The 19,046-nt window shown below is 35.7% G+C and overlaps 1 protein-coding gene across 2 annotated transcripts in view; it reads left to right on the top strand.

The window, feature by feature from the left end:
- The window catches only part of ASXL2 (ASXL transcriptional regulator 2), a 128,595-nt gene that overhangs the window by 95,562 nt on the left and 13,987 nt on the right, over nt 1–19,046 (top strand). For both annotated transcript variants that reach the window (XM_060117216.1, XM_060117217.1), the window contains 4 exons: nt 3,271–3,400; nt 4,202–4,345; nt 12,629–12,792; nt 17,057–17,153. In XM_060117216.1, coding sequence (XP_059973199.1) covers nt 3,271–3,400; nt 4,202–4,345; nt 12,629–12,792; nt 17,057–17,153 — 535 coding nt within the window. The remainder of the gene's footprint in view (nt 1–3,270; nt 3,401–4,201; nt 4,346–12,628; nt 12,793–17,056; nt 17,154–19,046) is intronic.

Below are 19,046 nucleotides of genomic sequence, written 5' to 3'. Positions count from 1 at the left end.
GTATTGCTTTTTATGTTTCTCTTTTGTTCATCATTGTTGTTCATTTGTGATGTATCTTCTTTTTTCTCAGTGTTACTTGCCAACTATTTTATTGGGCTTTTCAAAGAACTTGCTTTCTATTTTTTGAAATGCAAATTATCAGTAAATTTAAATTTGACTAATAATTAAGGACACAGACTAATTTTATCCTCAGATTAGTATATATAATACAGCTTAATTATAACATCAAGCACAAGCACTGTCAAGTATGTGGGAAAATGACTACTTGTAGTTTGCTGGTGGAATATAAATTCTTACAGCTACTTTGGAGAGAAATTTTATGTTTATTAAAATTTTAAATGCATATCCCCCATGACTAAGTAGTTAAATATTTGGGAACTTATCTTAGAAAAATGTATGTATTCATACATACTTATATACATAACACACACAGAAAAATGTTTGCATTAAAGTTTGTAATAGCAAAAACTTGCAAGTGGATATATATATATATATATATATATATATATATATATGAATTCCTTAATAAACAGCGGCATATCCATATGCTAGAAAATTATACAGGGTTAAAAGTTTACCTTGTAATTAAGTTTTTCTGTATGCATAGACATGGAAACACCATCACACTATAATGTTTAATCATTAAAATCAAGTGTGTTACAACATTCATTAAAAACATACACATAGCCACATATATACCCAGAACAATAGTATATTTTTAATGGAAATATGAATCTGTATATACACACAAACACATACATATAATGTAAGTGTAAAAAAAGCTCAATAAGGAAAAATAAATTGATGACTGTGGTTATCTTTGAGGATTGGGGAACAAGACTGAGTGCTGGGCAAAAGAGAGTTTAGCTTTATGTTTGAATTAAATGGTAAAAATGTATTCATGTCATAACTGTTTAATTAAAATTTTAAGGGAGTTCTCTGGCTGTCCAGTGGTTAGGACTCAGCGCTTTCACTGCTGGGACCCAGGTTCAGTCCCTGGTCAGGGAACTAAGATCCCATAAGCTGTGCAGTGTGGCCCTATATAGATAGGTAGGTAGGTAGGTAGGTAGATAGATAGATAGATAGATAGATAGATAGATAGATAGATAGATGGATGAGATAAATTTTTTTAAATTAAGTAGGTCTTAAAGTGTTTAAACCAAAAGTGCTTTTATTAAAAGATGTCCAAAAATTTGATAAGGTTAATTACAATCTGCCTGGGTATCCTGCAGCACTTGTATTTTTACACATTCTTTGCAAGAGTTTAAGAAGTATGAGATGCACTTTGTTATAAAGCAGAAACTAACACACCATTGTAAAGCAATTATACTCCAATAAAGATGTTAATTTAAAAAAAAAGAAGTATGAGATGCCTCTTTTCCACAGAGAAGAGGCAAGTATTTTAGTAAAACTTGTTAGCTTATTCATGACATATATACTACTCCGTGTTATTCTCCTGTAATCTCAGGAGTCAAATACTGTATTTCTTTAAGGAATACCAGTATGAGAAATTATATAAATTAGATTGTTGGTATGTAAAGTAAGGCCTTGCCTCCAGTATATGTTTTTCATATTATTAGGTGAGAAAACTTATTTCAGTGTAAGTTATCCTTTACCCCAGTGAAGGTTTTTTTGTTGTTGTTTGCTTTTTAAATTTTAAACAGAATTAGGGCCTCCCTGGTGGCGCAAGTGGTTGAGAGTCCGCCTGCCGATGCAGGGGATACGGGTTCGTGCCCCGGTCTGGGAGGATCCCATATGCCGCGGAGCGGCTGGGCCCGTGAGCCATGGCCGCTGGGCCTGCGCGTCCGGAGCCTGCGCGTCCGGAGCCTGTGCTCCGCAACGGGGGAGGCCACAACAGTGGGAGGCCCGCATACCGCAAAAAAAAAAAAAAAAAAAAAAAAATTTAAACAGAATTAGAACAGGGTTTGTAAGCTACTGAGGGAGGGGAAAACCGAGTACAGTTCTTAAACAGAGAGGCTGCAAGTTATTTTGTTTTCATCATATATCTGAATTTACATGATCATAGCAGAAATAGATAAGATCAAGTGGTTCTATTAAATTTTGCATTAACTTAGAATGACCTAGGTACTGTGAATAGAAAGGAATGAATACTAATGGCTGCCACACAGGAAGCTTACAGACATTTTCTGTTCTGATTGCAAAGAATGAGAGACAGGCTGTAATCAGTGATCAGACAACACTGACATTATGCTTCTGCCTCACCTATTATAAATGTAGGTGAGTGTAAGCCAGATACCTGACTCTCTCAGTTTCTTTTCTCCACTGACAGCTTAGATCAAGGAGATCAAGTGTTGCCACTGTGCTTGCATGGCATAGCCAGAGGTATATGTGAATGTGAAAAGGAGAAAACCATATTGTGAAAAGGGAACGGGAGACAAGAAGGCAGTTATTCCACACTTTTGTACATGATGGTCGTGAAGGTTAAAGCTTAAACTGGCATTTTAATGAGGTCGTAGATGTTTAACTTTTTCCTGAAATGTAGTTTTACTTTCTTAGTTTCTGTCTTTTTTTCTTTTTAAACCCTTGAGTTTAAAAATAGCCTTTATATATCTTTATGGTTAAAATCTGGGAAGATATTTGTCTTTCTGTTCATTCTAAATAGTTTAGTATATTCTCTAAACTAAGAACGTCATAGAAATTACAATATTCTGAAATAACCAGAAGGAATCACACTGTTCTTAGAACCCATGTTTTCCAATCTTCCTTCCCTTCAGTTTACTGCATTGCTATAAATTGCTGAGATTTATTTGGTCATTGGGCCAAATCTTACTGCTCTTACCTGAGATCAAATTCAAGTAGTTATTTGCAACCTTTTGTTCAAATGCAGAACCTCTGAAACATACGTAAGCTAAATATTTACATTTCTACCTAAAGTTGATGCAAATGGGACTCTTCTTGGTCCAGGGCTTAGAATTCTGTTCTCAGAATGATTGAAAACATCTAATTCTCTGCTACTACAAGTATGAGAAGTCCATGGCTTACTGGTGATTTTTAAGCTCTAAAAATGGTAATGACAATTTCTCACATTTACTTAAAGGAGAACATCGGTAAAAAGAAAATATCCAAACTCTTAAGGATTATTTAAGCCTTGTGTTTAATTAGTTTAGTTTAGATTTTTGTTTACTTTGATGGATTTCAAAGAACTTGGATAATCAGCATACTCTTCTTCACCACTTAAAGTCATTTATTTTTTTGTGATTACTAAAAACTGATTTGTTTTGTTTCTTACAGTCAGTTTTCTCTTTATAGGCTCTAAAACAGCAACAGCAGAAGAAACAGCAGCAGCAGCAATGCAGGCCAAGCGTGTCCATCTCCTCCAACCAGCACCTGTCTCTGAAGACTGTCAAAGCAGCCAGTGATTCTGTACCTGCCAAACCTGGTAGGCAGACTGAATGTCTTTTCAGTGAAAGTTTCTTTTTCCAGTAGTTTCGTAGACCAAATTCATATACTATGTCCTTTATTTTTAAATTACTGTATTATATTACTGCCAAATCATCAGTATAAATCCTTCTAAAGTAAAGGGGGAAATTTATGCAGAGTAATCCTACAGTTGTTAAAAAATACATCATTGGGATTTGCATGTTAGAATAAGATCAGTAACTAACTTCCAATATGTCTACACTAATAATATTTGGAAGCCTCTAATTAGTCACCTTATAAAGCTGGTGTTTCCAAGATGCTCACACTGAACTCTTCACTGGTTCTCTCCTTTAAAAATAAAAGGTTTTCCTAAGAATTCATGATACATTCGGGTTTCCATTGGACATATCCACAGGCCTTTGGACTTTTTGTTGTTGTTGTTTATTTTGTTTTGAATTTAAACTGGTCTAGATACAGGCTTTGTATTTTATTACACAATTTAGTTTGATGCCAGCTGATCATATGAGTTGGCCAGATTTAAACTGTCTTGCAGAACTTTGCATTTTTGTTAGGAAGGAAATTTACCACCAGAAGCAAATAATGTGCTGGGAGAAGGAAAGGGATTTTATTTTACTTTTTGACTCCTAATTCTCAGACTCAGAACACATTTGAAGGGTCACATTGCCTCATACATAACTCCTTTGGTTAGCATTGAATGATTTAATTGTTCATTTGATTGATTGTTTAGTTTCTGTTTATACCCTCAGGGTCATATTTTATATATTTTTTAATATATTTTTATATATATATTTTCCCCTAGCGATATGGGAAGGAAAGCAATCTGACGGACAGTCAAGCAGCCCTCAGAACTCAAACTCTAGCTTTTCTTCTTCAGTTAAAGTGGAAAATCCTTTGCTAGGCCTGGGAAAGAAGTCATTCCAGAGGTCTGACAGGCTTCACACAAGTAAGTTAATTTACAAAGACCTGAGTTCTCGCACCTTAAATTTTCAACTCTGTGTTTGAAGTACATCAACTGTTTGACTTAATTGCTCCTTCCTGTTCACCTCTGAGCTCTTGACTGTTTTCATGTTCTTCCTATCCTATCAAACGTCATTCAGAATAAGATCTGTTATCAGCCATTTTGTGGTTTATTTCTCTTTCTGACAAGAGGTTTCTTTATCCAGCATTATTTACCTTTTGTCTCTGTGTACAGAAAGGTAGAAGGGCTTATAATTAAACATGGCAAACTGAACCCCTTTTCCTGCTTCTTCTAAAATCCCACTATAAAATGAGAATATGGAAATACAAAAGATTAAACCCATTAGGGTGAAGAAAACAAGGAGACAACAGATGGACAGGAAATATCAACAGATTTTGAAAGATAAAAAAACTGGATGGAGTCTTTCACAGAGCTGAGGAGCAGATGCCAGTAGTCAGCAAGCCAGCTGAGCCTGTAGAGCACCAGAAGGGTTTATGCATTGGAGATGCCAATATCAAGGATTGAGGTATCCTTCTCATAGTAGAGACAGATGAAGCATAGGGTTGAGAAGAAAAACCTTTGGAAGTTAATAAGAAGAAGTTTGATGCCTCAGCCTAGCAAGAGACAGGAGATTTATTTTGAGGTGAAATTAAACCATCTAGACTTGAAATTCAGAGACACCACACATAACTGAGGACAGATAATGAGGCAATGTACCGGACTCAGGGAAATCAAGTAAAATACAAATACTAAATAGTGATCCTCCTGCTTGCTTGGTTTCCAGAATGTTAGTAGTGAGGCATATTTCTACCTCCATTACTCTGTTCCTCCTCCCCACCTATGCTTCAGCAAGAGATTGTGGGATTGGTACCTAAAGAAATTGAATAGCCTCAGAAAAAAAATCTGCAGGCAAATTTATAGATTCGCAACTAAAAGAGATCATCTTGATCATACTTCTGTGGAGCTCACCAGTCTACAAGATGCACCCAGGCACCTAAAATTTTCAGTCAGTCTTTTTAGTGCCTCTCTTTTACTTGTAATTACTAAGGATCACCTTTGAAGAAAATCTCCGTCATGAGAGAATCTGAAAAACAGACTCAGAAGAAACAGACAGTTCAGGAAGGAGAAAACTTAATAAACAAATAACTTTAAAAACTATAATATCCACAGAAAGAAAAGATGATAACTGCACCCATGAAAGAACAGAATACTATTTTAAAAATCAGAAAATAAAGAATACCAGGATATTAAATAACATGGTAGCAAAAATAAAAAATTTTAATAGAAATACTAAAAGAGGTGAAGGCATTTCCCAGAACATAGGTCAAAGGAGAGATTCAAAAGGAGAGAGAAGGTAAGAAAGTAGGAACACCAATCTAGGCTGTCCAATGTCTTAAATAGTAGGAGTATCAGAAAGGAAGAACAGAAATTGAAAGGAAGGTAAATGATAAGAGAAATAATACAAGAAAATTCTGTAGAATTGAAAGCCACAGATTCCAGACTGAAAGTACGTGATTCCTGTCAAGAAACATGAACATAAAGAAACCTGTTCCAAGACCATTCTTTTGAAATTTCAAAACATCTAGGATAATGAGAAGATTCTAAACAGAAAAAAGTAGTTCACATATAAAGATTCAAGAATTGGGATGGCAGACATCTCAACAGCAACATAGGAGCTAAACGATAGTGCAGCAATGCCAACAAAATTCTAAAGGAAAGTTATTTTACATTCATTTATATAAAACAGACCCTTCCAAACTATTAAGTGTGAGAATAGAATTAATATTTTCAGACAAGTTCTTTGTAAAAATCTGGTTTGAATCTAGGTGGGATTGTAAATTGGTACATTTTTCTTAGAGACAGTATCTCCCTTAAACTAAATATGCCTTTTGAGCATCAGTCGCACTGCCACAGATTAAAAATATTCATTTATTGGGACTTCCTGGTGCTCCAGTGGTTAAGACTCCATGCTTCCAAGGCAGGGGGCACAGGTTCGATTCCTGGTCGGGGAACTAAGATCGCACATGGTGTGTGGCGTGGCCAAAAATTAAAAAAATAAAAATATTCATTTAGTCAACAAATACTTATAGAAGGTATACTATTATGCCAAGCACAGGTTTAGGGCCCAAGAGATGTGGTGATAAACAGAACAAAGTTTCTTCCTTATAGAGCCAATATTCTACTTAAATTCAGTTAAAGTCACAATTTTAGTGTCTTCATTCAATTGCAGTTGAAACGTGGAGTTACAAAATTAAGAAAGTATGGGCCAAGAATTTCTGACTTTCATAACACAACTAGGAAAATTTAACTAAAAAAAGAAGGCATGGTATATTTAAGTTTGACCTAATGGCCAAGAAATAAATGAAAATTCATCTTCTTTCATGCGAATAGGGTTGTATGAAAAATAAATTAATACATGTCAGTGTTTAAAATAGTGCCTGACACTTAGGAAGCCCTATATAAATGTGTTTACTGCTGCTGTCATTGATCACTGTTGTTATAATTACTACTAATATTTCAAATTTATGGAGACCTGCAATTTTGGAATACTGAACTTTATAAGTGTACTGTAGTTATTCAACACAGAATTCTGTGTTGATTGGATCAAGCTTGTTTATCTGAAAAATAGTTCAGCCTTTTTCCCCCCTTGTTTTTTGGGCTGCTTTTGGTATGGCTTGATTTATTAATAATTGAGAGAGATGTGTTGAAATCTCCTATCCTAATGGTGGCTTTGTTCAGTTCTCCCTGATGTTCTATCAGTTTTCATTTCACATATTTTGAAGCTACCTTATATTAGATATTTTCAAGTTTAAAATGTTCCTGGTGGATTGAACCCCCCCTTTTTTTTACCTTGTCAATCACTGATTAAGTGTTTTACTTAAAGTGTCTTTCATTTGATATTACTAGAGGTGCACCAGTTTTCCTATGGTTAGTTTTTGCCTGTTACATTTTTACGTTGTTCATTTCTATGTCCTTGTACTTTAGGTATATCTCTTTACACAGCATATAGCTAGCTGAATTTTCTTTATTTTCAATTCAATATGTAAATCTTTTTTCTTTGGTGAATTTTATCCATTTATATTTATTATGATTGTTAATCTATTTGGACTTGTTTCTACAATCTTATTTTTTTCTTGATCTTTGTCCTGATTTTTTTGTTTGTTTCTCTTTTTTTTAATGAATAACAAATTTTTTTTGGCTTGCCTCAACCTTTTTTTTTTTTTTTTTTTAATTTTTATTGGAGAGATTTCCCTGGTGGTCCAGTGGTTAAGAATCCACCCTTCCCCTGCAGGGAGCTCAGATTCCATTCCTGGTTGGGGAACTAAGACCCCACATGCTGCTCAGTGCAGCCTAAATAAATAAATAAATAATTTAAAAAATTTTTTTGTTGGAGTATAGTTGATTTACAACTTTGTGTTAGTTTCAGGTATACAGCAAAGTGATTCAGTTATACATATACATACATTCATTCTTTTTTAGATTTTCTCATATAGGTTATCACAGAATATTGGGTAGAGTTCCCGGTGCTATACAGTAGGTCCTTGTTGGTTATCTGTCTTATATAGTAGTGTGCATGTGTTCATCCCAAGCTCCTGATTTATCCCTCTCCGCCACATTTCCCCTTTGGTAACCATAAGTTTGTTTTCTATATCTATAAGTCTGCTTCTGTTTTGTAAATAAGTTCATTTGTATTTCTTTTTAATTATATTCCACATATAAGTGATATATAATATTTGTCTTTGTGTTTCCGACTTACTTCACTTAGTATGATAATCTCTAGGTCCGTCCATGTTGCTGCAAATTGCATTATTTCATTCTTTTTTATGGCTGAGTAATATTTCATTGTATATATGTATGACATCTTCTTTATCCATTCCTCTGTTGATGGACATTTAGGTTGCTTCCATGTCTTGGCTGTTGTAAATAGTGCTGCAATGAACATTAAGGTGCATGTGTCCCTTCGGGTTGTGATTTTTTTTTTCCAGATATATGCCCAGGAGTGCAATTGCTGGGTCATATGGTAGTTTTTAAGTTTTTTAAGGAGCCTCCATACTGTTCTCCATGGTAGTTGTACCAATTTATATTCCCACCAACGGTGTAGAAGGGTTCCATTTTCTCCACACACTCTCCAGTATTTATTGTTTGTAGACTTTTTGATGATGGCCATTCTGCCTGGTGTGAGGTGATACCTCATTGTAGTTTTGATTTGCATTTCTCTGATAATTAGTGATGTTGAGCATCTTTTCATGTGTTTTTTGGCCATCAGTATGTCTTCTTTGGAGAACTGTCTATTTAGATCTTGTGCCCATTTTTTGATTGAGTTGTTTGTTTTTTTGACATAGAGCTGCATGAGCTGTTTGTATATTTTGGAGATTAATTCCTTGAGACTGTCTTTTCTCCATTGTATATGCTTGCCTCCTTTGTCATAGATTAGTTGACCATAGGTGCATGGATTTATCTCTGGACTTTCTATCCTGTTCCATTAATCTATATTTCTGTTTTTATGCCAGTACCATGCAATTTTGATTACAGTAGCTTTGTAGTATAGTCTGAAGTCAGGGAGCCTGATTCCTCCAGCTCCATTTTTCTTTCTCAAGATTGCTTTGGCTATTCTGAGTCTTCTGTGTTTCCATACAAATTGTAAAGATTTTTTTTCTAATTCTGTGAAAAATGCCATTGGTAATTTGATAGGTACTGCATTGAATCTGTAGATTGTTTTGGGTAGTATAGTCATTTTGACAGTATTGATTCTTCTGATCCAGAAACATAGTATATCTCTCCATCTGTTTGTGTCATCTTTGAATTCTTTCCTCAGCATTTTATAGTTTTCTGAGTACAGGTCTTTTGCCTCCTAAGGTAGATTTATTCCTGGGTATTTTATTCTTTTTGATGCAGTGGTAAATGGAATTGTTTCCTTAATTTCTCTTTCTGATCTTTTGTTGTTAGTCTATAGGAATGCAAGAGATTTCTGTGTATTAATTTTGTATCCTGCAACTTTACCAAATTCATTGGTGAGCTCCAGTAGTTTTCTGGTAGCCTTTAGGATTTTTGTGTATAGTATCGTGTCATCTGCAAACAGTGATAGTTTTACTTCCTCTTTTCCAATACAGATTCCTTTTATTTCTTTTTCTTCTCTGATTGCCGTGGCTAGAACTTTCAAAACTATGTTGCATAAAAGTGGGGAGAGGGCCTCCCTGGTGGCGCAAGTGGTTGAGAGTCCGCCTGCCGATGCAGGGGATACGGGTTCGTGCCCCGGTCTGGGAGGATCCCATATGCCGCGGAGCGGCTGGGCCCGTGAGCCATGGCCGCTGAGCCTGCGCGTCCGGAGCCTGTGCTCCGCAACGGGAGAGGCCACAACAGTGAGAGGCCCGCATACCACAAAAAAAAAAAAAAAAAAAAAAAAGTGGGGAGAGTAGACATCTGTATCTTGTTCCTGATCTTAGAGGAAGTTCAGTTTTTCACAACTGAGAATGATGATAGCTGTGGGTTTGTCATATATGGCCTTTATTATGTTGAGGTAGGTTCCCTCTATGGCCACCTCCTGGAGAGTTTTTATCATAAGTGAGTGTTGAATTTTGTCAAAAGATTTTCTGCATCTACTGATGATAATATGGTTTTTATTCTTTAGTTTGTTAATGTGGTATATCACATTAATTGATTGATTTGCATATATCGAAGAATCCTTGCATCCCTGGGATAAATCCCACTTGATCATGGTATATGATCATGGTATATTGTTGGATTTGGTTTGCTAGTATTTTTATATGTTGTCCATTTTAATTCCTTCATAGTTTTTTTCTCTCTCTGCTGAGTTTCATATACATTCTATTTCTGTTCTATTAGTTTTAGGTGTGCAACATGATGATTTATATCTGTATATAGTGCGAAATGATTACCACTGTAAGTAAACATTCATCACCTCACGCAGTTACATTTTTTTTACCTTGTGATGAAAACTTTTAAGATTTATTCTTTTAGCAAAAAAGTGGCCATCTTGATTTTCTTCCAGAACTATGGAAGTACTTTATAACAATTTAACACTGATCTTTTTCTATTTGGACTTAAATAATATTATTATCTGACGTTTCGCTTCTTTGTTTTTAATCTCACAGATCAGGCACTACAATGCTATTCTTTTATGCAGGCATGTCTATCTTTCTCCATTGTATTCCAGCCCATCCATCTGCAGTGATTTTCCTTCCTGTAGTACAGGTTTTTGAGAACTTTATTTAGAGCATGTCTCTTGGTAGAAAATGCCCTCAATTTTTGTTATTTCTATAAATATCTTTGTTTTATGTTCATTCTTGAAGGAGAGTTTAGTATACATATCATTATAGATTGATGGTTATTTTCTCTCACCATTTTATAGTTAACCCATTTGTTACAGATTCCTTTGTTGTTAAAATGCTTGCCATTATTCTGTTCCTTTTTAGGAAATCTTTCCCTTCCTTATGGATGCTTCCAAGCTATTTCTTGTTCTTTGATGAGCAGTTTTACTAAGCATGGATTTCTTTTCATCCTGCTTTGAATATGTTTTGCTTCTAGATCTTTAGGTTTGTGGTTTTCATCAGTTCTGGTAAATGTATTGCTGCAAATTATTCAAATATTTCCTTTTCCCATTCTCTTAATTTCTTCTTTCTGGGTCTCCAGTCAAACACATATATTAGACCTTCTCATTCTGTCATTCATGTTTCTGCTAAAGCTCTCAAAATGTTTTATCTGTCTTTTCTATATTCTGGATAAATTATTTGGCTATAATTCCCTCCTGTTGAATCCACTCATGGTATCTGATTTCAACAGTTTTTAAAATTTAGTTTTTCAAAGTCTTTTTGTTCATTCCTGATTATTTTAGCCCCATCTTTACAATTACATTCTTTATTTCTTTAATTATTTTATACATAGCTATTCTGTATTCTATGTATGTGACAATTTCTGTGATAGCAGTACTTCTAGGTCTAAATCTTTTATTTCTGGTTACTGCTTATTTTCTGTCATACTGGCATACCTCCTGGTTTGTCAGGGTAATCTTTGTTAGGCAGTGCTGGATTTTAATTTGTAGGAATCCTATGGGCCTAAGTTAAGGGGAATCCTTTCCTATCAAGGGAGATGACTTTTGTTTCTGCCAGGAGCCAGAGGTTACCCACATCCAGGACTGTGTAACTTTATGCAAGTATTCCTAATTGTAGAATTTATGGATCCTAGATTCCCATGCACCTTAAAATTTTGCTGTGTATTGTTAAATTTTCTTCTAATAAGATTATACTGATTTCAGCCCCACCAGCATTATTTGAAAGTGGTTTTTGCTTTTTCCGTGAATAGTCCCATCACTATATTGCAATATTTGCCATTTGATAGACAAAACATGTTCATTAGTTTAACTGACATTTCTTTAAATATTAATACCTTAGCAGCTATTTATGGTTAGTCAACTATGAATTACATGTTCATTCCTTTTGCTCATTTTTCTCTTGGTGATATTTATCTTTTTCATGTTGATTTATAGATGCACATTTAATATCAAGAATAGTAACCTTCGGGAACTTCCCTGGCGGTCCAGTGGTTAAGACTCTGCCCTTCCTTTGCAGGGGGCATGTGTTCGATCCCTGGTTGGGGAACTAAGATCCTGCATGCTGTGTAGTGCAGCCGGGAAAAAAAAAAAAAAAAAAGAACAGTAACCTTTTGTCATGGCTTGCAAATATTTTTCCAAGTTAGTCTTTTTGGTGCAAAAGTTTTAAACTGTGTATTCAAATCCATGAGTGTTTTGAAAGACTGAAACCTTCCTATTGTGAACAGATTTTCTGTTGACTGCTAAGCTATTCAATCATAACATTTTTAGCTAATGCAAATAAAATTGATGAAAATAATTATCACGGGAAGGGAAAAAGAGCCTCAGTATGATTTATATATATATTTGAATTTTTCCATTTTTTAGTCATTCTGTGTATGTGTTATTTATTATAAACTTCCCTAGTTCCATTTGAGAAATGATCGAGTCTCAAACATACCATGTATTTTTAGTATGGGAAAAGATGTACTTTTACAGACTTTATTCCATTTTTGCAGGGAAGATAACTTATATTCTTTTATCCTTTATGAACGAACAAAACTTGGCTTTATTTCTGAGAACCTGAAGTGTTACCTTCTTCACAGTGTGATATTTGAAAGTACTTACAACTGTGGTTTTTTTGCACTGCAGAGGAAGGTATAGTTTAGATAGAAACAGGAATGTGAAGGAGGCCCAAGTGATTCTTTTCCACATTTTTATAGGGCAAATGAAGAGGACTAAATGTGCTGAAATTGATGTTGAGACACCAGACTCCATTCTGGTTAATACAAACCTACGAGCACTAATCAACAAACACACCTTTTCAGTCCTTCCTGGAGATTGCCAACAGCGACTGCTTCTACTACTTCCAGAGGTGGATCGACAGGTGCGTCCTTTCAGACATATCAGCAGTTTTATAACCCATCTGGGGCTTCCTTCAATCATCACCTTTAGAACTCCTTAAGACTTTTTAAATGGCTTTTGTGTGTACCTGTAAAGAAGTGATATCAAAGTTGTTAAACAAGAAATAATATTTCTTAATAGGTTGGCCCTGTAAGGCTCATAAAGGAAAAGAACCCTCTTATCAGAAATATCAAGATTATGGAATAAAATTTGTCTAGCTATCATATTAGGATGTAGACATCCGCAGAATATAGTTCAGGAGGAAGAATTGTCTTTTAAGGCATTACACTGGGGTTTTTTAATGGATTTTTGATGGGATTAAGAATGTTAATTATTTTTCCTTATTTTGTTAAATTTTTCTAAAACAAACATTTATTGCTTCAGTAATAAGTTTTGAAATCCAATATAAGTTATATTCCTTAAAAAAACAAAACAGTACCCAGAAGAAATGCCAAAGGTTTGGAAGAGTCTAGGCAGGGACCAGAGAGATTTAGGTTGGTCAGGAATAAGGCAAAAGTCGAAGACTTAGGCTTTCATCAAGGAAGGAGTGACTAGCAAGTCACTCCCCCTTTTGATCTTCTGTTTCCTCCTCTGCAAAAGGATCATTATGATTTTGTGAGGTTTGTTCAATTCTGAGATTTTTTTTTAATTAATGATTATTTAGAAGTACCTGACTATATTCGAAGTAATCTGTTAGGCACTCCACTTTTTTCTAATTATTATAAAAACATTATGAGAGAGAGTTGTTTTCCCTGGTTTACAGTAAGAAAACTAGATATATTCCCTAGTCTATAGAAAAGTCAAAACTAAATCTTTCTCATTCTGAAAATCATTCTTCTACTAGACTGTATTGATATCAATTTCATATTGCTATGAATCAGCACCTGTGAAAGGTCAGATTCTATTTCTGGGGAGTTCAGATAAGTCAGGTATACTACCAGCAGTAGGGACAAAGAAGTAAAACTGATCCTTCCCAGCTGCTGCTCTCCCCACCTTAACACTCCTTGGAGAAATTATAGCTTTGGGGATGCCCAGTTCTTGGTTAGAACAAGTTAGGAGACTGAAGTTTTGGCAGAGTTTTTAGAGAGCTTCTCTTCTTGCTAGAGATTGCTCTCATCTTTTTTAAAGACTCAAATTTTAGGTTGGGACTAATAACACAAGACCTAACAGAGGATATATCTATAGAATTCTAGTGTGGGTTCCTCAGAACTGTCTTTTGACTAATGGCCCTTATCCTGTCTTAGAAGGAGAATTGCCACATGTAATTTCGGAATTAAAAGGGACTTTAAAACTTACCCAACTTCCCATTCCTGTGGGTTTTTTTTGTTTTTGTTTTTGTTTTTCGATATGCGGGCCTCTCACTGTTGTGGCCTCTCCCGTTGCGAAGCACAGGCTCCGGACGCACAGGCTCAGCAGCCATGGCGTGCAGACCCAGCCGCTCCACGGCATGTGGGATCCTCCCAGACCGGGGCATGAACCCGTGTCCCCTGCATCGACAGGCGGACTCTCAACCACTGCGCCACCAGGGAAGCCCCCTGTGGGGTATTTTTAATAAGAGGCTACTTGCCTGTCTTTTTCAGTTACTGTGGTGGGAGGACATAGTAATCTGAGAATATGGAGTATGGGGTTTATTAGTGAAATTATTAGTGAATTTATTAATGAAATTCTGCTTCATTGTCAGATGAAATTTGGAGTTTATCAAAAATTCTGGTTATTACTAGCATGAAACATTGGAAACCATCTTTTAGTGTATGGAATACTCAACAATGAACAGTCGAAAAACATTATTTAGACCAGAGAAAGGAATAAGGGAGGGGCGTGGATTAAAACATCTCTCTTCACATATATTTGAAGGCCAATCTTTGGAAGAGGTAAACTTCTTCGTTTCTCCAGGAAGCAAATTTGGAGTTAAAATAACATTTTTGGTTTGTTTGTTTGTTTGTTTGTTTGTTTTTTAATTAATTTGTTTATTTATGGCTGTGTTGGGTCTTTGTTCCTGTGCGAGGGCTTTCTCTAGTTGTGGCAAGCAGGGACTACTCTTCATCGCGGTGCGCAGGCCTCTCACTATTGCGGCCTCTCTTGTTGCGGAGCACAGGCTCCAGACGCGCAGGCTCAGTAGTTGTGGCGCACGGGCCTAGTTGCTCCGCAGCATGTGGGATCTTCCCAGACCAGGGCTCAAACCCGTGTCCCCTGCACTGGCAGGCAGATTCTCAACCACTGTGCCACCAGGGAAGCCCATAAAATAACATTTTTTTAAACAGTTGGAGCTATTAAATTGTAGAATGGATTGACTTGTTTTGGAGAAACTTGCACAGCACTGGAATATTCAGGGAGATGTTGGATGACCTGTCCTCATAGGGAAGCCTGTTACTCCTTTGCCAAATCTATAGAGTACAAATCAGAAGCCAGCAAACTGTAGCCCACAGGCCAATTTCAGCCCACTGCCTGTTTTTGTAAATAAAGTTTTATTGGCATTCAGCCACTCCCATTAGTTTCTGCATGCTATCTATAGCTACTTCTGCCACAGTGTCAGGAGTTGAGTTGTTGCAACAGAGAGTATATGGCCTATTCGTAGTCTGTCTCTTAACAGGAAAAGTTTCCAATTTCTGCTCTAGGGCCAGGGGAAAATAATATTGGCCCAGACAGATTTAGAAAATAAAATGAGTTGAGTTCCTTAATCCCTAGGATGTCCAAATAGTTACCTAAATTTTCTTCAAAAAATTGTTTATGACTTTAAGCTTAAATTTAGTCTTTTAATCCATCTAGAATATTTTTTATATTGTTCTGAAATTGTGGCTCAGCGTATTTTCTACCGACTAGATGGCCAATTGTTCCAGCAGTACATATTTATATAACCATCTTTTTCTCTCAGTTTGAAATACCATCTTTGTTATATATTCTATTCATTTACAGGCAGCTTATATTTATAGGCACTCTCTCCTCTTTCACTCATTTCTTTGTTCACTCTAATGCTAGTAATAATTGTTTTGATTGCAGTGGCTTTGTGTGGTATGCTTAATAATTGGAAAGGCAATTCCCCCCTCTCAGTTTTTCATATTAATTTTTTTTCCATGTGAATTTTAAGATCATTTTATTAATGAAAAATCTGCATAGAGATTCTGGTAGAAATCTAGATATTAACTTTGAGCAGAATGACAGTTAATAAAATTTCTAATGCAGAGAAGAATCTTAAAACCTTTTGGCAAGACATCACAAATCAAGTCAATGAACAGATAGATTGGAGGAAATATCTTTAAAGTACGTGGAAGTTTTACTATGTATAACATGCAAAGGATTCTCACAAGATAGTTAAAAATAAGCATCCTCATAGAGTAATGAGCAAATAATAGGAATTGGCATTTCACTAGATGGCAAATCTAAATGTTCAATAAACATGCAGAAAGATACACAAAACTCTAGTAGTCAGGATGAAGGAAATTTTAATCATTTCAAACTCATTAATAGGCAAAAATTAAATACCATGTTAATATCTCTTGTTTACAAGATAAGGAGTATGCTTGTGTATTTCTAGTAGAAATGTGAATTATTTTATTAGCCTTTCTGGAAAATAATCTAATAGTCTTTTAGTTACACACACACACACACACACACACACACACACACACACAAATATTTCTTTGCTTTCAGAACCTATCCCATAGAAAAAAGCACTAGTATATTCATCTTTACTGGAATGCTTATTGCAGCTTTGTTGATTATGGGAAAGCACTGGAAACAAAATATATGTTTATGATCAGGAAATTGGTAAATGTATTGAGGGACATTCATACAGTGAAACAATCTGCAGCTATTATAAAGGAGCTAAAACTATGCTAGTTGACTTGGAGAGACTTCCACTTGTATTGTGTGAGGAAAGTAAGTTTCAGAGTGTAGTGTATGTAACTTGGTCACAGTTTTGTAAAACAAATAATGGACCTCTCAGAAAAAAACTCTTATATATGTATTTGTTTGCAGATGATTCTTTGAGTATAATTAACCAATGGGGAATGGAATTGAAAGGAGAGGAAGAAGGGAGGAGAAGTAAACAGGAAAGAAGTTTTTTAGAAAAAAAATAATATTACATTATAAAATAGAAGTGTCCATAATAAGCAGCATGATATGATACAGTCATGTTTCTGTAAAATTTGACTTACACACATTCTTTTCTAAAAGGACAGGAACGTCAAATTCCACATGATACAATTGGCTTTCTTTCTAAGCTTTCTGTGGCTTATTCTTTGACCCAGGTTGGTCCAGATGGTCTGATGAAGTTAAATGGATCAGCCCTTAATAATGAGTTCTTCACTTCAGCAGCCCAAGGCTGGAAGGAAAGACTTTCAGAAGGTAAGTGTTCAACTTTATGTGTCTCCTAGGATGTGTATGCACTTGGAGGGCATATTTGCACCTCTGAGCCTCAGTGGGTATTTGCCCAGTTTTGGAAAGCAAAGGATAGAACATTTCATAAGGTAGAACTAGCTCTTCTATGTGAAACACATTGCTAGACTTTTATTTAGAGCATGTAACCAGGTTTGGCTCCAGAAGGAGTTCAGCAGCATGTTTCTTTAAGGGTTTAAAGTCACCTGGTAAACTAAAAAAAATATAGACTTTTAGGCCCTATTCCTAAAGATTCTGTTTCATCAATTCTAGCTTAATGCCTAGGAATTGAAATTTTAATAAGCAGAATATAGAATTAGAGTTATTTTATGGTGCTGTAAATCATGGTTTGGTAAGCAGTGAGATAACTTCTTTCTTGCTGCCCAATCTCAATGAAACTAACAGTAAAAAGAATCTAAAAAACTAAGAACTTTTTAGAAAACTGCTTTGAGAAATGTTTCACGTACTATAAAATTCACCCATTTGCAGCATACAGTTCAGTAGCAGCCAGAGCATTTTAATAAATACAGGTTATGATCAAGAATTGCTAACTGTGGTTACTACTTTGCCATGTTTCTAATTCTGATCTAACAGATTTATAGAGGGTATATTGTAAGGCATAAAAAAGTGATTGATTGCGTTTGCGTAGCATATAGTATCGGTCACTATTAGCAGTTCTTAACCCTGACTGCTCATTATAATCACTTGTGGTATTTTTTTAAAATACAGACATCCGGGCCCCTAAAACAATGATTTTGTTTTGCCTGCGCTTCAGTGGGTTTTTTTAATATCTGTACTTTTCACTGTAGTTGTTGACTTTTCCCTTCCTGTTTTTCTTTTTAGGGCAAATTCTGTGTAGAAGGGATCTCTTACTGATTACTTTCAACCTTTCTCTTCCTTAAAGATTTCCTTGAGCAGAGACCCCCTTTTTCTGAAAGAGTCAAAATCACATGAGCACTTTAAAACATACTTGTTACCAGTACTTTCTTTTAGAATAATTTGGATTTATGTTCCCTACTCCCCAACTTTTAAAAGTAAATATTATCAACAGTGATACCTTGATTATTATGTTACTTTTTTTTTTGCATATGAGCAGTCACTGCTATACCTATAGTCATGCGATCATATTTCGTGAGCAGCAAAAACTTTGAACACTGTATACATGTGAACAGAACTCAATACTATTTATTCCTCATTCTATCAAGCACAGTAGACACAAGCAAAGAGCAGAAATTCAGAAGTTCTGGGTTGGATTCTGACAGCCAGATCCCTCTTCTCCCACTCACATGCCTAGGACTGTGATATCCACTATCCTCTCACACTTTTCCTTTCCCTCTTCTTACCCCCAGGAGGTCTTAAACTTCAAATCTACCATTTCCACTTCTTATTCTCTAATGTCCTGGGTATTAGAGAATTAAAAAACAGCCTATCTGAGTCACAGGTTTGAAGATGGCCTACCAAGCACATTCGTTGTTCTCTACTGATGGAGTGGGAAGAATTGAGGTGTGGTTGGTAGTTTTGAAAATAAATGGCATATTCAGAGCAGCTGGGTCTTTGGCATATTGAGTGTCTTGTTGCTAGGGCACTAGACCCGTACAGTTTCTGGAACAATTAGAAAACTGACAACTCCAAAATAACTCCCACTTTTTTTGTTTTTTGCCACACCATGCGGCTTGTGGGATATTAGTTCCCCAACCAGGGATTGAACCTGGGCCCACGGCAGTGAAAGCACAGAGTCCTAACCACTGAGCAACCAGGGAATTCGTACTCCCTACCTTTTTACTGGAACCTCAAATGTCTTTAAGCAGGGCCATAACTGTTCATTATGCAGTTAGAGCTAACAGGCCTAAAACACAGGTTGCC

This window comes from Mesoplodon densirostris, chromosome 14 (assembly GCF_025265405.1).
Source record: "Mesoplodon densirostris isolate mMesDen1 chromosome 14, mMesDen1 primary haplotype, whole genome shotgun sequence".
Taxonomy (NCBI): domain Eukaryota; kingdom Metazoa; phylum Chordata; class Mammalia; order Artiodactyla; family Ziphiidae; genus Mesoplodon; species Mesoplodon densirostris.
Note: the sequence above shows the minus strand (reverse complement) of the source record. Positions and strands in the feature narration are given on the sequence as shown.